Consider the following 20,637-nt stretch of genomic DNA (forward strand, 5'->3'; position numbering starts at 1 on the left):
TAGTGCCACTAGGTTCAAGCCCCAGAGTACTTGGAAAAAAGAAAAAGGAAAACAATCATCAATAGAAAGGCAAAATTAAAAAAAAGAAAAATCACAAATCAAATCCAAAAATACTAAAAAGAAAAAAAAAATACTAAAAAGAGATAATAGGTCATGAGTAAGTGGAGCTCATCTCAACAATACTCAACAATGCTGAATTGCTTTAACATTCAGTGATCAATGTAGTTTGCCATATTAATCGAATGAAAAAGAAAACAAGAAGTTCATTACAATACATACAGAAAAAGCATTCGACAAAATCTAATATCCATTCCTGGTCAAAACTCTCAGCAGTCCAGGCATGGTGGCTCACGCCTGTAGTCCTAACGGCTCGGGAGGCTGAGGCAGGAGGATCACAAATTCAAAGCCAGCCTCAATAACTGAGTGAGACCCTAAGCAACTCAGCAAGACCCTGTCTTTAAATAAAATATTTTTTAAAAGTGCTGAGGATATGACTCAATGATTAAGCATCCCCTGGTACAAAAGAAAAAAAAAAAAAAGAAAAGAAAAGAACAAAATAACCTCTCAGCAAACTAGGGACAAAAAAGAAAACTTCAAAATGATGAAGGGTACGGATGGAAAATCCTCCATCTGTCACCATAATTGATAGTGAAAGACTGGTTAGGAAGGTTGCAGAATACAAGAATATACAAAAATCAATTGTGTTTATATATTCCAGCAAGAAGTAAACTGAAAATTTATTAAATAATATTTACAACTGCATCCTTAGAATTAAATTTGGTAAAAGATATCAAAGACATGTATACCGAAAACTACAAACTATTGCTTAAAGGACTATCTACAAAATCTAAAAATATACAAAGAGTCAAATATCATATTGCTCAGATGTCAATTTTCCTCAAATTAATCTAAAAATTCAAATCACCCTAATCAAAATCCTAATGGGTTTGGGGGTATAGACCAAGTAGTAGAATGCTTACGTATCTTGCAAGAGGTCCTGCATTTGAACCCCAGCAAAAAATAGAAAAATAAAAATAAATAAAATCCCATCAAGGCTTTTACAGAAATTGACAAACTGATTCTAAAATTAATATGACAGCTCACATCTATAATCCCAGCTACTGGGGAGGCTTAGACAGGAGGACCACAAGTTCAAGGACAGTCTCAGAAATTTGGCCAGATCCTGTCTCAAAATATAAATAAATAAATAAATACATATATATATATTTTTTTTGGGGGGGGGAATGGGATGAGAATGTAGCTCAGTAGTTGAATACCCCTGGGTTCAATCTCCATACTGGAAAAAAAAATTTTTAATGAAAAATGAAAATTTTAAGTAATTTTTTTTAGTTGTTGATGGACGTTTATTTTTATTAATTTGTATGCAGTGCTAAGAATTGAACCCAGTGCTAGGCGAGTGTTCTACCTACCACACAACCCCAGTCCATGGAAAATGAAATAAAGAAATGCAAAGGATCTAACATACCCAAAAAAATCCTAACAAAAAAAGACATTAGAAGACTAACACTACTTGGTTTCAAAAGTTATTATAAAGCTACAGTAATAAAAGCAGCATGATAATGACATAAAGCAGGCAAAAGATCAGGAAATACAGTCCAGAGTAAACCCACATACATACACATGACCAATTTTAACAAAGGAACAAGGGTAATGCAGTGAAGAAAGAACAGCCTTTCCAACATACAGACTAGATACAATATACAAAAAGACTAAAATGCACATGGATCTATACCTTATATCATATATAAAAATTAACTTGAAATGAATCACAGACCTAAATGTAATCAATTACATGATTAAATTTCTAGAAGATAACACAAGAAAAAATATCTGTGAACTTGCATTAGGCAAACATTCTTACATATACCACCAAAAGCATAATTTATAGATAAACAAATTAGTAATAGAGATGTCATTAAAATTAATAACTTCTGTTCTTCACAATATATTGTCAAGATAATGAAAAGAAACACTGAGCATAGTAGTATATGCCTGTAATCCTAGTGGCTCAGTAGGCTGAGGCAAGTGGATCACAAGTTCAAAGTCAGCCTCAACTTAGCAAGGCCCTAACCAATTTAGCAAGACTCTGTCTCCAAATAAAAACTAAAAAAGACCTGGTGGGGATGTGGCTCAGTGATTGAGTGACTCTGGGTTCATTCCCAGTACCAAAAGAAAAAAAAAAAAAAATGAAGGAAAGACAAGTCATAAACTTGGAAAATGATATTTGCCAAGCATACATCTAATAAAGGAGTCATAGGTAGAACATATAAAGAATTCTCAAAACTCAACAATAAGAAAATAAACAGGACTGGAGATGTAGCCCAGTGATGAAGCACTTGACTGCCATGTAAGAGGCCCTGGGTTGGATTCCCAACACTGAAAAAAAGAAAGAAAGAATTAGCCAGGCATAGTGACACAAGCTTGTACTCAGGAAGCTGAGGCAGGAGGATTTTAAATTCATAGCCAGTCTCAGCCACTCATCAAAGCCCTCTGTCTCTAAAAAAATTTTAAAAAGGGCGGGGGATATGGCTCAGAGGTTAAGTGCCCAGGTTCAGTCCCTAGTACCAAAAAAAAAAAAAAAAAAGAATTAATTAATTAAAACCATTCAAAACTGGGCAAAAGTTATCAATGAATGCTTCACCAAAAAAAGATATATAAGAACTGGTTGCGGGGGCACACAGCGACTCCAGAGGTTGAGGCAGGAGGATTTCAAGTTCAAAGCCCACCTCACCATTAGCAAGGCCCTATCTCAAAATAAAATACAAAAAAAAAGGACTAGGGATGTGCGTGTATCCCCCCAAAACATATAATGACAAATAACTTCTCATGGAAAAGATGCTCAACACTATTAGACATTAGAGAAACAATCCTAAACAAACAGAAAGATAGTCTCAACAGAGAAACAGAAGCTATTAAAAAAAAGAAAAGAAAAAAGAAACAGGGCTGGAACTGTAGCTCAGTGGTAGAGTGCAAATTTAGCATGGGAAAGCCCTACATTTAATACCACCCTTCCCCCTACACAGAATCAAATGAAAATTTTATAACTGAAAACTACAATAACCAAAATGGATGTTTTAAACAACATCTGAACAGAAATAAAGGCAAAAAGTTAGCAAACTTGAAAATCCTAACCAATCCCTGGTACAAAAAAAAAAAAGAGAGAAAAAAACTATAGATTTAAATCTGTAATGTCAATATCTGCAAAAGAATCTAAGAGGGACTGAGCTGATAGAGCATGTGCTTATTAGCTTGTACAAAACCCTGAATTTAAACTCAGCTTCAAAAGAGAAATACTAAGATGAGATAAAACATAGTCACTGCTTCTGTAAGTTATTTTTGATACAAGAAGTACTAAAATTGTACTTAAAAAGCTAAGGAAAACACCTCTAGGTATATAAGACCATTTTAAATTTAAGAACAGTCATAACTAAGCTATTTTTAATAAAGGAGTGAGCAAATATTGAAAGTAAGACACTGAGATTCCAAAAACTACTCTGAAAAAATGGAAAAAAGATGCCATAGAGGAATATATGTTTCCAGAAGAAAATAACTCTGCAGAAACAAGTTATGATAACTGAAGCCCTAATGATGTCAGCTTTATACTATCATCTTTACACAAACAAAACAAAACAAAAAACAGACAACAGATATTTCCAGACTTATTTTACACCAAGGAACAAGAACATTTTCTTAAAGATATATTCTAATAAGTAAAATAGCACTTACAAGTAAAACTTAATGCAGTTTTTTTTTTTTTTTGAGAGAAGTTACCTATAATGGCTAAGCCAATTCAAAGTACAGAAGTTCTTCACTCCAGGAAATCACTTCTGTCCAGTGACAGAAGTGGAAAACTACAGTAGCAATTTCAAAATGGTATGACAAATAATACCACAGAAGTAGCACAGGTTCTATGGAAACACAACGGATGGCCAATGGACCCAGGCTTAGAAGATATATAATGAGTCAGGCATGCAATATCATGTTGAAATTTGAAGATGATTTTGTAGGGATTATGAAGTCAAAGATTTTTAAGCAAATAAGGGCAAAGATCTACAATCTGAATTCTTAAAAGAAAGTAGAAGCTGGGCATGGTGGTGCATTCCTGTAATCCCTGGGACTTAGGAGGCTAAAGCAGGAAGATTACAAGTTCCAGCCTCAACAACTTAACTAGGCCCTAAGCAACTGAGTAAGACCATCTCTAAATATAGTATAAAAAAGGGCTGGGGATGTGGCTCAGGGTTAAGTGCTCCAGGTTCAATCCTGGTACCAAAAAAAAGAAAGAAAGTTATACGAAATGTGGGGAGGAAAAACTATAGGCAGAAAAGCCAGTTTTAGACTCTTCTGCAAGAACCCAAATAACAGATGATCAGGAAAAGAGAAGGAAACAGAACAGGACAGATCTGAGTATCATTTAAGAGGTAAAAACTAAATCATGCAGTGACCAGGTATAAAAGATGAAAAGGGTCAAAAAGATGATTCTGAGCCTCATAGTTTGAGACTATCAAATAAGATAGAAGAAACTGGGAGGGAAAAAAAAAGAAATCTGGAAGAAACCACAATGATTTAGTTCATTACTTACTGGATGTGATCTACAGGCAGGTGAAAATTCCAATAAACAAATGGAAATAGGGAATAAAGGAAAGAGGTTAATATCTATAGAGGGTCAGTTTAATAAAGCTTTCTACAATAATGAAAATTTCTATGGTTGGGCTAATACAATATATATTAGCCTCATATGATAGCTTTGTCTTCTTGATTATGACTAGTGCAATGGAGGAACTGATTTTTAATTTTAATTAAAATAGCTATAGGCAGTTAATGGTTATTATACTAGATTACATATAAAGACTTAAAAGAGTATTCACATTTTTCTTTTTCTTCTTTTTTTGCAATGCTCAAATCTAACACTTTGCACCTGCTAGTATTTTACTATTAAGCTGTATCACAGGTGCATTCATATTTTCTTTCTCTCACTTTCCTGACACACAAAAATGAAAATTTGTAGTTGATTTAATTTATTCCAACAATTCTAAAAATCACATTAGGTTAATTTATATTATAAAACTACAATTTATCCTCTGCCAAACAGCATAATTACTTTCTTTTAAGGAATTCATAATTCCATTTACAAATCAAATGACACTGAGTAAAAATTGCCTGGTCTTGGCAACTTAGCATGCAAGTACAACTGCAAAACAAATCACCCATGGATAAGGAGGCTTAATTTGAACTGGGTGTGGTGGTGTACCCCTATAATCCCAGGCTGAGACAGGAGGATTGAAAGTTTGAGGTTAGCCTCAGCAACTTAGCCAGGACCTAAGCAACTTAGCAAGATTCTGTCTCAAAATAAAAAATAAAAAGGGCTGGGATATGGCTCACCCAGGATAAGCACCCCTGGGTTCAATCCCCAGTACCAAAAAAAAAAAAGGGGGGGAGGGGAAAAAAAGAAAAAAAAGAGGCTTAATTTGAGACCCACAACTTCATTTTTCAAAATACTGACCTCTCCATCACTATCTGATATCACAATGAATGCATCCTCAAGTCTACGTTTCCTCTTCACACTGACAGAACTGGTAGCTTCAGAATCCTTCTCCAGGTTTTGACATTCAGGGGTTTCTTTAACTTTTTTCTTTCTGCGTGGCATCCTTTTGTCTGAAATACAAGGTCAAATAATTTACTCGAAGTATTGATTTCCTAGAAGCTATTCAATTTGGTCACATAAAAGAAAAAATATTTCTCCTACGAGTAAAACCTGGATTTCAGAACTTTTCTACTACTCATTAAAAATTATTTTCTATAGAGAAAAAATACAGACACAAATCTCATTTCTGTGAAATTTCAATAGCAATAATAGAACAATATATCCTTGTTCCTTACACAATAACTTAAATAACTAATTTTCTTAACTACACACTAATAATTTGCCAAAAAAAAATCTTTTTAAGTACCAATGTCTCAACAAGGCATGGTAAACACACCTGGAATCCCAACTGTTCAGCAAGTTGAAGCAGGAAGATTACAAATTTAAGGGTAGTCAAGCACAAGAACCTATAATCCCAGCAATGGGAGGCTAAGGCATGAGGATCACAAGTTCAAAACCAGCTCTCAGCAATTTATCAAGGCCCTAAGCAACTTAGTGAGACCCTGTCTCAAAACAAAAAATAACTTAAAAAGGGCTGGAGATGTGGCTCAGAGGTGGAACACCCTGAATTCAATCCCTGGTGCCAAAAAACAAACAAGTTTGAGGGCAGCCTGGGCAACCTAGTAAGACCTTGTCTCACAATAAAAATTTTAAAAGATTTGGGGATGAGCCTCAGACACTTAGCAAGACCCTAAGCAATTTAGCAAGACCCTGCCTCAAAATGAAAAATAAAAAGAGCTGGAGATGTAGCTCAGTGGTAAAGTGGCTCTGGGTTCAATCCCCAGTATCAAAAAAAAAAAAAAAAAAAAAAAAAAAGCTGGTAATGTAATGCTCATTTGCCTCGAATGTGTGAGGCCTTAAGATCTAATCCCCAGTACCCCGCCAAAAATTAAATTTTATTAAAGTTAATTCAAAAGATATAAATAAAAGACAAAATTTAAAAATAAAAAATATGTAATTTTTTAAAATGTTTTAAAATAAGTTATTGTAAAAATTAATAAAAGAAGAAGAAGAAGAGTGGGCATACAGCTCAGTGGCAGGGCACCTAGCATGCTTGAGGCCCTGGGTTCAATCCCCAAAAACACCAAAAAAAAAAAAAAAAAAAAAAAACAAACTCAATTTAATAAAGAGTGTTGGAAACCGTGTATTAATTAGGGTTTTTTTTTTTTTTTTTTTTTTTGAGCCATCATAAGGCAGGGAGGCTACTTTTCTGGGAACTACTGGCCCCTGCCTTAGCTCACAGCCCTAAGTTCAAAGGCAGCCACCCCAAGATGGGCTAACCTGCCATGCCCCAAACAACTTGCTTTCCCCCTTCTAACCCTGTTTTCCTCAAGAAGACTGCCATACTGAAACCTGGAGATTTATCTCCCCTTAAATGAAGGATTTGGGCCCTCTTCCCTTGTTCAGTTCCAGTTCCTATCAGGGCTGGAAGACCCACCAGGCACCCCGCTTTTAAAGCTATTTTCTGTCTGTTGTCCTCTGTTCCTTATTGTTTATTTTCAGACTTTTTCTTTTCCCAGTTGGTTCACACCTCTAAGCAGAAATCTGCTCTGTTGGGGTGCTGGAAACCCTGACAAAAGGGATTCTACAAAAAAATGCATAGCTAATACACTAATAAAAAAGCAAAAGCTTAATTCTTTCTCCTTAAGACCAAGAGCAGAGGGGAGAGAAGAACAGAAGTTCACTGGATTAGACAAAGGAGGATGAAGGGAAGGGAGGGAGGATGGGAATAGGAAAGAAAGTAGAATGAATCAGATATAACTTTCCTTTGTTCATATATGAACACACAACCAGTGGAACTCCAGATCATGTACAACCACAAGAATAGGATCCTAATTAGAATAAGTTATGCTCCATGTATGTATAATATGTCAAAATATACTCTACTGTTATGTATATCTAAAAAGATTTTTTAAAAAGAGAGAGCAAAACAAGAATGTTTGCTTTCACTGGTACCATAGTATGGGCCTGTAATCCCAGCTCCTTGGGAGGCTAAGGCAAGAGGGTTATGAATTGGAGGTCCTCCTGGGCAATATAAGAACACTCCAACTCAGAAAAAAAAGGGGTGGGGGGGTTGCAGTGGTGCACACCAGTAATCCCAGTTACTAGGGCAGCTGAGATAGGAGAATGGCAAGTTCAAGGCCATCCTGAACAACATACTAAGACTGTGTCTCAAAATAAAAAAATTAAAAAGATGGGGACGTAGATCAATACTAGAAAACCCTTGGATTCAATCTCCCAGTACCACCTGTTGCAAAAGAAAACCAGAAAAACAATCTCTACTTTCATCACTAAAAATTATACAGAAGGTTCTAAGCAGACTAATTAGAGAAGAAATAAAAGGCATTGAAATTAGGAAAAGTAAAACTATTACCACGTGCAGATGACATGATCATGTATTAAAAAAAAAAAAAAAAAAAAAAATACTAATGAATCCCCTAAAAAAGCAATCAAACCTTGTTGAACAACGTTGCAGGACACAAGGCCAATCAATATAAAAACCAATTACACTGCTATACACTAGTAATAATCCAAATCTAAATTTTAAAAATTCCATTTCTAATAGCACCTAAACCAATAAAGTCCTTAAGAATAAATTTTTAAGAAAAAAGGAAGTTTAAGACTTTAAGATTTAGAACTAAAAACTTAAAAAAAAATTATTGAAAGAGCTCAGTTGTAGAATACTTGCCTAGCAAGCATCCCCAGGTCCAAAAAAAAAAAAAAAAAACCCACACACATATATTTGAAAGAAAATAAAGGAGATCTAAACAAATGCAAAGACTTCACACGTTCATGAACTGGGAAGACTTGTAACTGTTTTTTGTTGTTGTTGTTTTGTTCTGTTTGGGGGGTTTTTTTTGGTACCAGGGATTAAACTGAATTCAGGGCACATGACCACTAAGCCACGTCCCAGTTCTATTTTGTATTTTATTTAGAGACAGGGTCTTACTGAGTTGCTTAGAGCCTTGCTTTTGCTGAGGCTGGCTTTGAACTCAAAGATCCTCTCAAGCTGCTGGGATTACAGACATGTGCCTGTGATGGACTGACAGATCTGGCTTCATGAGAATGTTACAGGCCAGACTCTAAGGGAAATGACTAAACAGACTCCATTTTGCTCTGAGACTCCATGTTATGTAGGAAATAAGCTTCTCCCATGGGAACACCCCACCTCTGTGCCCATCATCAGTTACTTGGTGTGACATGTTTAATAACATACAATGGCAACTCCTATGTAGTAAAGAATTGCTCTCTTTTGATTCCTACTGCTCCTAAACAATGTACCATGTGAACAGTGATTGTGTGGATGTTAGCAAACATTCTTTAGTTTGTACCTAGGTAAGGGTCATTCTGACCCACTTCCCCCTCTGTCGATGATCTCATGATGTTAATGTGTAATTTCGGATCATAGCAACAGACACTTATGATTGATGTGATTTTTGGTATAAGAACCCCTACTACCCTGTGGTCAGGGCTGTTCTCCCAATAGCCATTTTTTAGGGCCTTGTGTGAGAAATTCAGCTGGCCAGCTTAATAAAGACTCTCAAATTTGGACTTCTCAGTGGTGATCGGTCTGTTCTTAAGTTGTGCCCCATAACAGTGCCACCAAGCCCAGCACTTATTACTGTTAACTTTCCAAATTTTTCTACAGATACAACATAATCCCTAATAATATCCCAGTTTGCTTTTTTGTGGAAATAAGACAAGGTGGTCCTAAAATTCATATGGAAAGCAAGGGTCCCAGAATAGCTACAGTCCTGGGGGGTGGGGAGGAAGCAAAGTTGGGAATATCCCAATTCCAAAACCTACTGCAAAGTCACAGTTGCCAAGACTGTGGACAGATACCTGCACTGACACAGCATAGATAAATGGATCACTAGAATAGAACTGATTGCAAAAACCCAAACAATTACTGTCAACTAATTGTATATTGTAGTAACATGATAATTAAATGGAGAAAGAACAGTCTTTTCAATAAATGACACACAGAAAAAGAGAATGAAATCAGACCCATCTTACATAGACATAAAAGTTGTGTGAACTAAATTGAAGACCTAAATGTAGGAAGAAAAGCTATCACTCTTGAAAAAGACAAAATACAGGCATAAAATTTTGTCACCTTGGGTAGCCAATAGTATGTTGAATATGACATCAAAATCACAAGCAATAAATAGAAAAATCAGACCTCATCTAAATTAAAAACCATAGTTATGCTTCAAACCATAAAGCATTAAGAAAGTGAAAAACAAACAACAGGAAAAAAGATTTACAAATTAGCTAAGGAAAAAAGAATTTATATAAAGGACTCTTGCAATTCAATAGTGAAAAAGAACCCAACTGAAAAATGGGATTAGGAACATGCATAAACATTTCTCTGACGAAGATACACAAATGACCATAAAGTACATAAAAGATGTTCAACACTATTAGACATTGTGAAATACAAATCAAAACTACAATGAGATACCACTTCACACTCACTATGATGAATATAAAAAGAAAAATAACAAGTATCGGTAATAATGTAGATAAATTAGAACCTAGTACATTGATGGGAATGTAAAGGATGCAGTTGCTATAAAGGGGGAAAAAAAGTAATAAAGTATTGATTCATGCTGCAATATGGATGAACCCTGAAAACACCACACCAAGTGAAAGCAGACAGACACAAAAAACACAGATTGTTAGGATTCCATTTATATAAAACATTCAGAATAGGTAAAACCGCTGAGACAATAAGTAGACTAGTGATGGCTACAGACTGGGGAAGGGAAAATGTAAAACTAACTGTTTATAACAGCTATGGGTTTTCTTTTGGGGGTGATGAAAAAGTTCTATAAATAAGAAAACAGTAAAGATTGTACAACATAGGCTGTAGCTCCATGGCAGAGTGCTTGCCTAGCACACATGAGGCACTGGGTCTGATCCCCAGCACCACATAAAAATAAACAAATAAAATAAAGGTGTGCTGTCCATCTACAACTACAAAAAATTTTTTTTAAATATTGTACAACACTGTACATATACTAAAAGTCACTAAATTATACACTTCACATGGCTAAAATGGTAGTTTTAATGCTGTAAATTTTACTTCAATTTTTATTTTATTTATTTTTATGTGGTGCTGAGGATTGAACCCAGTGCTTCACCCATGCTAGGCAAGCACTCTACCACTGAGCCTTGACTCCAGTCCTTACTTCAATGTTTTAAAAGGGATCCCCAGTTTATTTTTACAACTAGAACAGAGAATCAGACTCAAATAGTTAAGATTTAAACAGAGCAACCTTAACTGTTACTAACTTTCAAGCCTGTTAACTATCCATTATTTCTAAGGGAGCTGTTACATCTTATCATCGCAAGTCTGTTCAATCTTAGCTTTAAGGTTTTTCTAAAACTACTTCTGGGATAAAAGGCTGTAAATTAAGAGGTGCCAGTACGATAGTATACACCCAGATGCTGCCAAATGACAAAATCATTCCCTATATGAATAAAAGCACAAATATGAATAAATTTTTAAATTGATACATGAAAATCACACATATTAATGAGGTCATATGTCTGAGTAGATGTATACCTTGTGTAATATATAAAACAGGTTGACTTATTTCCTCAAATATTTATCACTTGTTTACAGTAAAAACTTTCAAAATCCTGTCTTCCAGCATTTTGTATATTATTATTAGCTACAGTCACCCTACTATGCAACAGCACTCTAGAGTTTCTTGCTCTTGTCTCTTAATAACCCAGTTATCAACTTTTCCCCATTTCTCCCATCCTTCACTCTCCCCAGACTCTGGGAACTACCATTCCATTCTCAACTTTCATTGAAATCAACATTTTTTTTTTTAATTCCATGAGTGAGATCATATGGTACTTGTCTTTCTATGCCTGGCTTATTTCATTTAACATAAAGTTCTTGGTACTACCTGTGTTGTCACAAACCACAGAATTTCATTCATCTTTATGACTGAATAGTATTCCATTGTATTACTGCATTTTCTTTAGGTTGCTTCCATTCCTTGACTATGTGCAATGAACATGAGAGTGCAGATCTCTCTTCAACATATTGATTTCATTTCCTTTGGATATATATTCAGGAGTGGGATTGCTAAATCATATAAAGGTTCTATTTTTAATTTTTTGAGGAATTTTCATACTGTTTTGCTTTGCTTGTGGTGCTGAGGATTGAACCCAGGGTCTTATACTTGCTAGGCAAGTCTTCCACCACTGAGTTACATCCCTAGTCCCCCACCATACTGATTTCCATAATAGCTATGGTAATTTACGTTCTCACGACAGTGTACCAGGCAGGGTAACTTTCTCCATGTCTTTTGTTTCTTTCTTGAAGTGCTGGGGATGGAACCCAGGGTCTCATTCACGCTAGGCAAACACTCTACCACTGAGCTACACCTCTTCAGTCTTTTTTTTTTTTTTTTTTTATAAGAGTCACTCCTGGGTTCCATCCCCAGCACCGCAAAAGAAAAAAAAAAAAAAAGAAGAGTCATTCTTACCAGGCTGGGGTTGTGGCTCAGTGGTAATGTGCCCATCTAGCATGTGTGAGGCACTGGGTTCAATCCTCAGCACCAAATAAAAAATAAATAAATAAATTTTAAAAAGGCAGTGTGTCCATCTACAAAAAAAAAAAAAAAAAGTTTTTCTTACTAGGGGTAAAAAGATAACTCATTGTGATCTTTTTGGTGGAGTTTTAGGGATTTTCTACATATAAGATCATGTTGAATAAAAGTGATGAAAATGGGCATCCTTTGTTTTGTTCCAGATCTAACCTTCCAGCTTTTCACCTTTCAGAAAATGCAACTGTTGGCTTATTATAAATAGCCTTCATTATGTTTAGGTACAACCCTTCTGTACTTAATTTGTTTAGCATTTTTATCCTGAAGGGATATTAAATTATATCAAATGCCTTTTCTGCATCTTTTTAAATCATCAGTTTTTGTGCTTCATTACGTTAATATGATGTCTCATATTCATTGATTTGCATACATGAAACATCCTTGCATCTCTAGGATAAATCCTACTTGATCATGTATAACAATCTCTTTTTTGAGTACTGGGATTGAGCCCAGGGATATTCTACCACTGAGCTACATCCACAGCCCTTTTGTTTTGAGGCAAGGTCTCACTAAGTTTCAAAGACTAACCTCGAACTTGCGGTCCTTCTGCCTCAGTCTTCTGAGTGCTGGGATTACAGACATGCATCACTACTCTGAGCCAAAAATCTTCCTACTGTGTTGTTGGATTCAATTTGCTAGTACTTTGCTAAGGACTTTGACTCCTCTGTTCATCAAAGATATTGGCATGCAGTTTCTTTTTTGTTATGTTCTTATCTGGTTTTGGTATTAGGGTAATGCTGGCCTTGTAGAAAGTATTTAGAAGCATTCCATCCTCTTCTATTTTTGGAATAACTTGAGAAAAACTGACATTAGTTCTTCCTTATATGTTTGGTAGAATTCAGCAGAGAAGCCATCTGATTCTGTGCTTTTCTTTGATGAGAGACCTTTATTACTGGTTCAGTCTTGATACAGTGTTAAGTGTCTAGGAATCTATCCGTTTCTACTAGGCAATCGAATCTGTTATTGAATTTTGGGCATATAATTGTTCATAATAATCTCTAAAGAATACTTTTATTTCTGTAGTATCAGCTGTAACATCTCCCTTATCGTGTGATTTTATTTATTTGAGTCTTCTGTTTCTTAGCCTAGTTCAGGGTTTATTTTGTTTATCCTTTCAAAGAATCAGTTCATCATTATTTCCTTTCCTTCTACTACTTTTAGATTTGGATTTTTCTTGGTTTTCTAGTTCCTTGAGATACAGTGATAGGTTATTCATGATCTTTCAGTTTTTTGATGTAGCAATAATGCCTATAAACTTCCCTCTTAGTACTGCTTTTGCTATATCCTATAGGTTTAGGTACACTCTATCTCCACTTTTATTTGTTATAAGTATTTTATAAGTTTCCTTTATTTTTTTCCTTGATCTACACTGAGTGTTCAAAAGTAAGCTGTTTAATTTCCATGTATTTGTATAGTTTTCAAATTTTTCTTCTTATTAATGTCTAGTCAAAAAAGATTCTTGATAGGATTTCAATTTTTTAAAATTTATGATACTTGTTTTATCGTCTGTAATAAGGTCTACCCTGGAGAATGTTCTACATGCTACTGAGAAAAATTTATACTCAGCAGCTGCTGGATAGAATGTTAGGTTCATTTGGTCTAGGGTGCAACTTAACTCTCCTGATTCTCTGTTGCTTTTCCATATAGACGATCTATCCATTGCTGAAACTAAGTGTCAGAGTTCCCAATTATTATTGTAATACAGTCTCTCTTCTCCATTTATGTCTATGTATATTTGCCTTATATATTTGGGTGTTTCATTACTGGATGCAACTAAGAATTATTTCTTCTTGTTGAATTGACCCTTTTATCATTATATAATGACCCTCCTTGTCTTGTTCTGCTGCTTTTGATTTAAAGTCTATCTATTTTATCTGATATAAATATGGCTATTCCTGCTTCCTTTTTGTTGGAGAGGGGATGCTGGGGATTTAACCCAGCAGTCCACTGAGCCACCACTGAGCCACATCCCCAGCCCATTTTATTTTTTATTTGGAGACAGGTCTCACTAAATTGCTGAGAATGGCCTTGAACTTGCTATCCTTGTGTCTCAGCTTCCCAAGTCACTGGGATTATAGGCATGCACCACAGTGCCTGGCTCCTGCTTCCTTTTGGTGTCCGTTTGCATGGAATATCCTATTTCATCCCTTCACTTTCAGTCTGTGTGTCCTTAGGAGTGAAACAAGTTTCTTGTAAGCAATATAGAGTTTTGTTTTTTATCCATTCAATCACTCTTTGTCTTTTAATCAGACTTTAATCCATTTACAATCAAGATAATTACTGATAATAAGCTCTTACTATAGCCATTTTGTAACTTGTTTTCCAATTTCATTATAGTTCCTTTCTTTCTTTCACCCCCTTATAGTCTTCCTTTGTATTTAAGTGATTTACTGTACTAGTATGCTTTGATTCCCTGCTTATTATTTCTTTTTAAATATTTTCTTAGTTGCCAATGGACCTTTATTTTATTTACTTATATGTGTTGCTGAGAATCGAACCCAGCGCCTCAGGCATGCTGGGCAAGCACTCTACCACTGAGCCACAAACCCAGCCCCCTGCTTATTATCTTTTAGTTCTCTACTATAGAGTTTTGCTTTATGGTTACCAATAAAGCTGAAAAAATTATTTGATTAGAGCAAGTTATTCTGAAATGACGGCAACTTAACATGATCATAAAGATAGAGAAACAAATATAAAAGGAACAAAAGAAAATATATCAATAAGAAAATTCTACATTTGCACTCTTCCATTCCTCCTGGCACTTTATTTTTTTATTTATCTTTTTATATTTTTTGCTGTTCTGGGACTTGAACCATGGGCCTCATGCTTGGTGGGCAACTGTCTACCACCAGTCCTAACATTTTGAATTTTTAATATCCCATTAAAAATCTTTCTATAATTGTCCATCTTCTAACATATTAATGTAACTAATATGTTTTTAACTGTTTTGTGTTTTAGACTTCACATTAAAGATATGAATTGTGGAGTATACTTACAATATTAAAGCATTCTGGATTTGTTTGTATAATTACTCTTATCAGTAAATTTTATACCCTTCCATGTTTTCTTCTTACTCATTAACATCCTCTCATTGAATGTGTAGAACTTTAATATTTCTTGTAGGACAGATCAGGTGGAGGTAGAGTCTCTCAGCTTTAATTTGTCCGGGAATGTCTTTATCTCTCCCATAAGTCTTTTTTTTTCATTTTTTATTTTTACAGACTGAATTTTGATTCATTATACACAAATGAGGTACAACTTTCCATTTCTATGGCAGTACATGATGTAGAGTCACACCATTCATGTAATCATACATGTACACAGGGTAAAGATGTCTGTCTCATTCCACCATCTTTCATATCCCCCTCACCCTTTTCATCTCCCTCTATGTAATCCAAGGTTCCTCCATTCTTCTCTTATCCCCCTCCCCCCACCCCCATTATGTATCATCATCCACTTATCAGAGGAAACATTCAGCCTTTGGTTTTGGGGATTGGCTTATTTTACTTATTCTCCAGTTCCATCCATTTACCTGCAAATGCCATAATTTTTTTCTTCGTTATGGCTGAATAATATTCCACTGTGTACATATACCAGTTTTTTTATCCATTCATCTACTAATGGGCATCCAGGTATCTCCTCTACTTCTAAAGGATAACTTTGCTAGTTTATTCTCGACTGACAGTATTTTTTTTCCTTCAGTACTGTGAAAACCTCATGCCACTCTCTCCCCTTTTCTGTAAGGGTTCTGCTTAGAAGTCTGTGTCAAGTGAATTGGGACATTCTTATGAGTTATTTATTTCTTCTTTCTTACAGCTTGAATTTTTGTCTTTCACCTTTGAAAGCTTGGTTTTCAGATGTCTTGGAGATAAATTTATTTTTCTGTTCTTAATATATATACTTTTTAAAATCTTTAAGAAATAAATCACTCAGGAAAGATCAAAAAATTAAACTACATATCTTTTTAGTGTGTGGTGCTGGGGATCAAATTGAGGGCCTTGCATATACTAGGTAAGCACTCTACCACTAAGTTACAACCCCATTTTTAACTTCTGTATTTAAATAACAGAATTGAGAAATATTTATAGCATGTGTAATATAAGATTAGCTACATATAAATTGATAATAAAACATTCACTTGATAATAGATAAAACCTGTCTGCTATAGTTTGAATGTTTGTGTTCTGCCAAAATTCATGTGCTGAAATCTAATCACTAATAGGTTGATATTAAGAGGAGAACCTTAGAGAGATGACTACATCATGAGGGTAGAGCCCTCATGAATGAGATTAATACCCTTATAAAAAGGATTGAATTTGTTGGCCCTTTTGCCTTTCTACCATTTAAGGATGCAGCAAGAAATCAAGGCAGAGAGAGAGCCTCACTAGACACCAAATCTGCTGGGGCCTTATTCTTGGGATTTTCTGGCCTTCAGAACTGTGAGCAATAAATTTTTATTGATTGTAACCTACCCAGTCTAAGATATTTTATTACAGAAGCAGAAAGAGACTAAGATACTATCAATTCACAAGAGAAAAAAAAAAGTAAACATGCCATGTAAATATATGGATATCAAGTTATCATTCCACAAATAAAACATAGTATTTTTACTTTCTAGACTAAAACAAATTTGATTTTATATTAATTCAAATTAATATATTAATATATTCACAAATAGTGAATTAATAGCTTTCTAAATGGTAAGTTACAATAAAAAAATGGAAAACACATGCACAACTTTGTACAAATGGCACCATATTTTTAACATAACTGACTAATCTTCAAATTTAACCACCTTACCTTACCTCACCTTATTTTATGTCATCCAGGAAATATCTTGGTATCTCACTATAAAAACTTATGAAATTTATATTAGGAATCTTTTTTTTCTCCCCAATGCTAGGGATTGAACCCAGGGCCTCATACACATGCTAGGCAAGTGCTCTGTCAAAACTGAATATTAGAAATCTTTACCAAGCTGAAAATTATAGATTTTCTCACCTTACCTCACCTTGTTAAATTCAGAGTTTTCAGAATGTTAATTCAAACATTCTATTAAGCCGGTGATCATTTTATAATTTAAAAATATTAAAAATACTGCAGTATTTTGCAGTTTTCAATTTATAAGTCCTACGCATGTTTTGTTGAATTTATAACCTAACTGTTTTTTGTTCTGGTTTGGTTTTTGGTTTTGGGGGTTTTCTGCTGTTTGTGTTCTTAGCTAGTGGACTATAGTAGGAAAGAAATGATAAATTTTCAAGGCTATTTTTGCTGATCTCAAATTGTCACACATCAAAATGTAACATATCAAACACTCTCTTCCAGTATAATTAACTATTAGTGATGGACACCTGTAATCTCAGTGATTCAGGAGACAGAGGCAAGAGGACAGCCTCAGCAACTTAGTGAAGCACTAAGCAACTTAGCAAGACCCTGTTTCAAAATAAAAATAAAAAGGACTGAGGTTGTGGCTCAGGGGTAAAGCACCCCTGGGGTTAAGTCCTCAATACCAAAAATAAATAAGCAAATTATAAAAAATAAACTAAGGCCTAAACTTCTGGGTGAAATAAGAACATTCTAGAATAAGCAAAATGTAAGATAATTAATTTGTCATGAACTGATAAAGTCTATTGATAGAAAAAGGACAAATACAGTGTACCATTATACAGGGACCTCAAATGTATTCAAACACAAATAAAATGTATATATCAATGTCAGAAAGAAGTAGGGACAGGCCTAGGTACAAATATAGTACAATGGTAGAGATATAATTAGCCTCTACAAAATCTCTCAGGTTTTTCATCTCAATTGAATCTATAATTTTCAGCTTGGTAAAGATTTCTAATATTCAGTTTTGACAGAGCACTTGCCTAGCATGTGTATGAGGCCCTGGGTTCAATCCCTAGCATTGGGGAGAAAAAAAAGATTCCTAATATAAATTACATAAGTTTTTATAGTGAGATACCAAGATATTTCCTGGATGACATAAAATAATAACTGAAGCAAAAGCTGGTTTCTACCATTCTTCATAATTAACATTAGTGAAAATATACCACTTTCTGTTTCATATTGTCAGCTATGACAATAAGAACTTGATAAAACCAGAACTGTTTGGTGAAGAGCACAACTTTGATGAAAAAAAAAAAAAAAAAAAACTATGTAACTCCAAAATTCCATCTCTCAACTCTCTAGTTCAAACATGTTTGTTCCATGTCCTACCCTTACCACTCAGATACCTTCTTCATTCTTCTTCACTACATATAAGAATTCACTAACTCTGAAGTTTTGAAAATAAATCTAGATGAGAAAAACGACTTATCTTAGTTAAAAACTTTAACAACAAAAAGTTGATACTATTTGTTGGACTACATAAAAATTTAAAAGTTTTGTACATCCAAAGACACTAAACAGAGAAAAAAGCCTACCCACAAAATAAGAGAAAATATCTGTAAACCATATATGTGATAAAGGACTAATGTTTAGAATATATAAATAACTCCTAACACTCAGCTACAATAAAAAAAAAAAGGAAGAAGAAGAACAACAACAACAAACCTGGGCAAAGGACTTAAATAGATTTCTTTCCCCCCCAAAAAAAAAAAAATTCAAATGTTCAGTAATCTTATGAAATATGCCCAACATCAAATCACTAGGGAAATGCAAATCAAAATACGATACAGCTTTACTCCCACTAGAAAGGCTACTATCAAAAAAAAAAAAAAAAAAAAACATACAGGTGTTGGTGAAAATATGGAGAATTAGAACTCTTATGCATTGTTGGTAAAAGTGTAAAATAATACAACCATTATGGAAGAGTGGCAGTTTCTCAAAAAATTAAAAAGAATTATCAGATGATCCAGCAATCCCATTTTAGGGTACAAAGTCAAAAGAATTTAAAGCAGGAATGCAAACAGATATTTGTACACCCATGTTCATAACAGCATTATTCACAAAAGCCAAAGAGTAGAATTAACCTAGGTTAATTAACCCAAGTGAATACTAATGGTATATGATATGATATATACATATGCTAGACATTTTACAGCCTTTAGAAGGAGGAAAACTCCAACACATGCTATAACACGGATGAACCTTAAAGACATAACTGAAAGTCCAGAGACAAAAGGACAAACACTGTATGATTTCACTTATATGAAGTATCTAAAGTAGTCAAATTCATAGTAACAGAATTGGGGCCAGGAGGAGCGAGGAATAAAGGGTTTTGTTTAATGGATACAAAGACTCAATTTGGGAAGATGAAGAATGGTTTGGTAATAGATGTTGGTAATGGTTGCACAACCCTGTGAACAAACTTGATATCAATTAACTATATACTTAAAATTGCTAAAATAGTAAAATCTGTGTTATGTATATTTTATCACAATAAAAAGAACAGCCAAGACTTACATGTATCCTAATGGGGAAAAAAAAAAAAAAAAAAAAAAAAACCCAAGACATACATTAATAACCAAAAAAAGAAAAGAAGCAAAACAGAACGTAAGTAAAGCATGACACATTTCATACAAAAGAAAAAAAAAAAAAAAAAGCAGCACTAATTAATTTGTACTTCAGATGTCCTGATTAAAACTCATCAATCCATGATCTTCAACTATGATTTCTAGTACAAAAATAACTTTTAGGAAAAATTTTCTGTAAACTAAAAAATGGAACTTGATCTCAACCTTTGGTAAGTAGTTCATTCAAGTAACTTAAGAAGATTAGATCCTATGGGCTGGGGCTGTAGCTCCATCATAGAGTACTTGCCTAGCATGTGCAAGGCCCTGGTTTCAATCCCCAGCACTGAAAAAAGGAAAGAAAAAAAAAAAGGGAAGATAATGATTAGACCCCTTTTCTGAATATTTTTCACTTTATGATGAGAAAAAGAATTGGGGTTTAAATTAAGAAAAACAATTAATAGCTCTGTTCTCAACACAACAACAGAAAACACAATTTTGGCATCAGCACAACATCAGCACGTCCCTGGGTTCTACAGTCAACCATTTCAAAGGGGATCTCTCAAATTCCTAACCCTGAGAAAATTCCACTTGCTGGGTACTTCTTGCTCCTAAGCTACCAAGGTAAAATTACTGGAGAAATTCACAAAAACTAATTTTTCACTGATCCTTTCTAAGGATCATTGCCATCAAATCTAAAGGCCTCTTCTCTGGTTCCACTCCATAGCCATTAAGGCAAATATCTCCTTTATGATACTTTGTACTTCATGATACTTTCTATCAGAATGATACTCTGAACTGCTCAACTGAGTTTCCTACTCCTGCACCTTTTTTTCCTTTCACCTAAATAAAAATATTTACCATCATTCTATAGTCATCCCTTTATATCTCT

General features: G+C 34.5%; 1 protein-coding gene across 1 annotated transcript in view; it reads right to left on the reverse strand.

Moving 5' to 3' along the window:
* UIMC1 (ubiquitin interaction motif containing 1) overlaps positions 1-20,637 on the reverse strand; it is a 158,153-nt gene that overhangs the window by 92,122 nt on the left and 45,394 nt on the right. The window contains 1 exon segment of the mRNA XM_079144654.1: positions 5,522-5,673. Coding sequence (XP_079000780.1) covers positions 5,522-5,673 — 152 coding nt within the window.

Source organism: Sciurus vulgaris, assembly GCF_902686455.1.
Source record: "Sciurus vulgaris genome assembly, chromosome: 6".
NCBI lineage: Eukaryota > Metazoa > Chordata > Mammalia > Rodentia > Sciuridae > Sciurus > Sciurus vulgaris.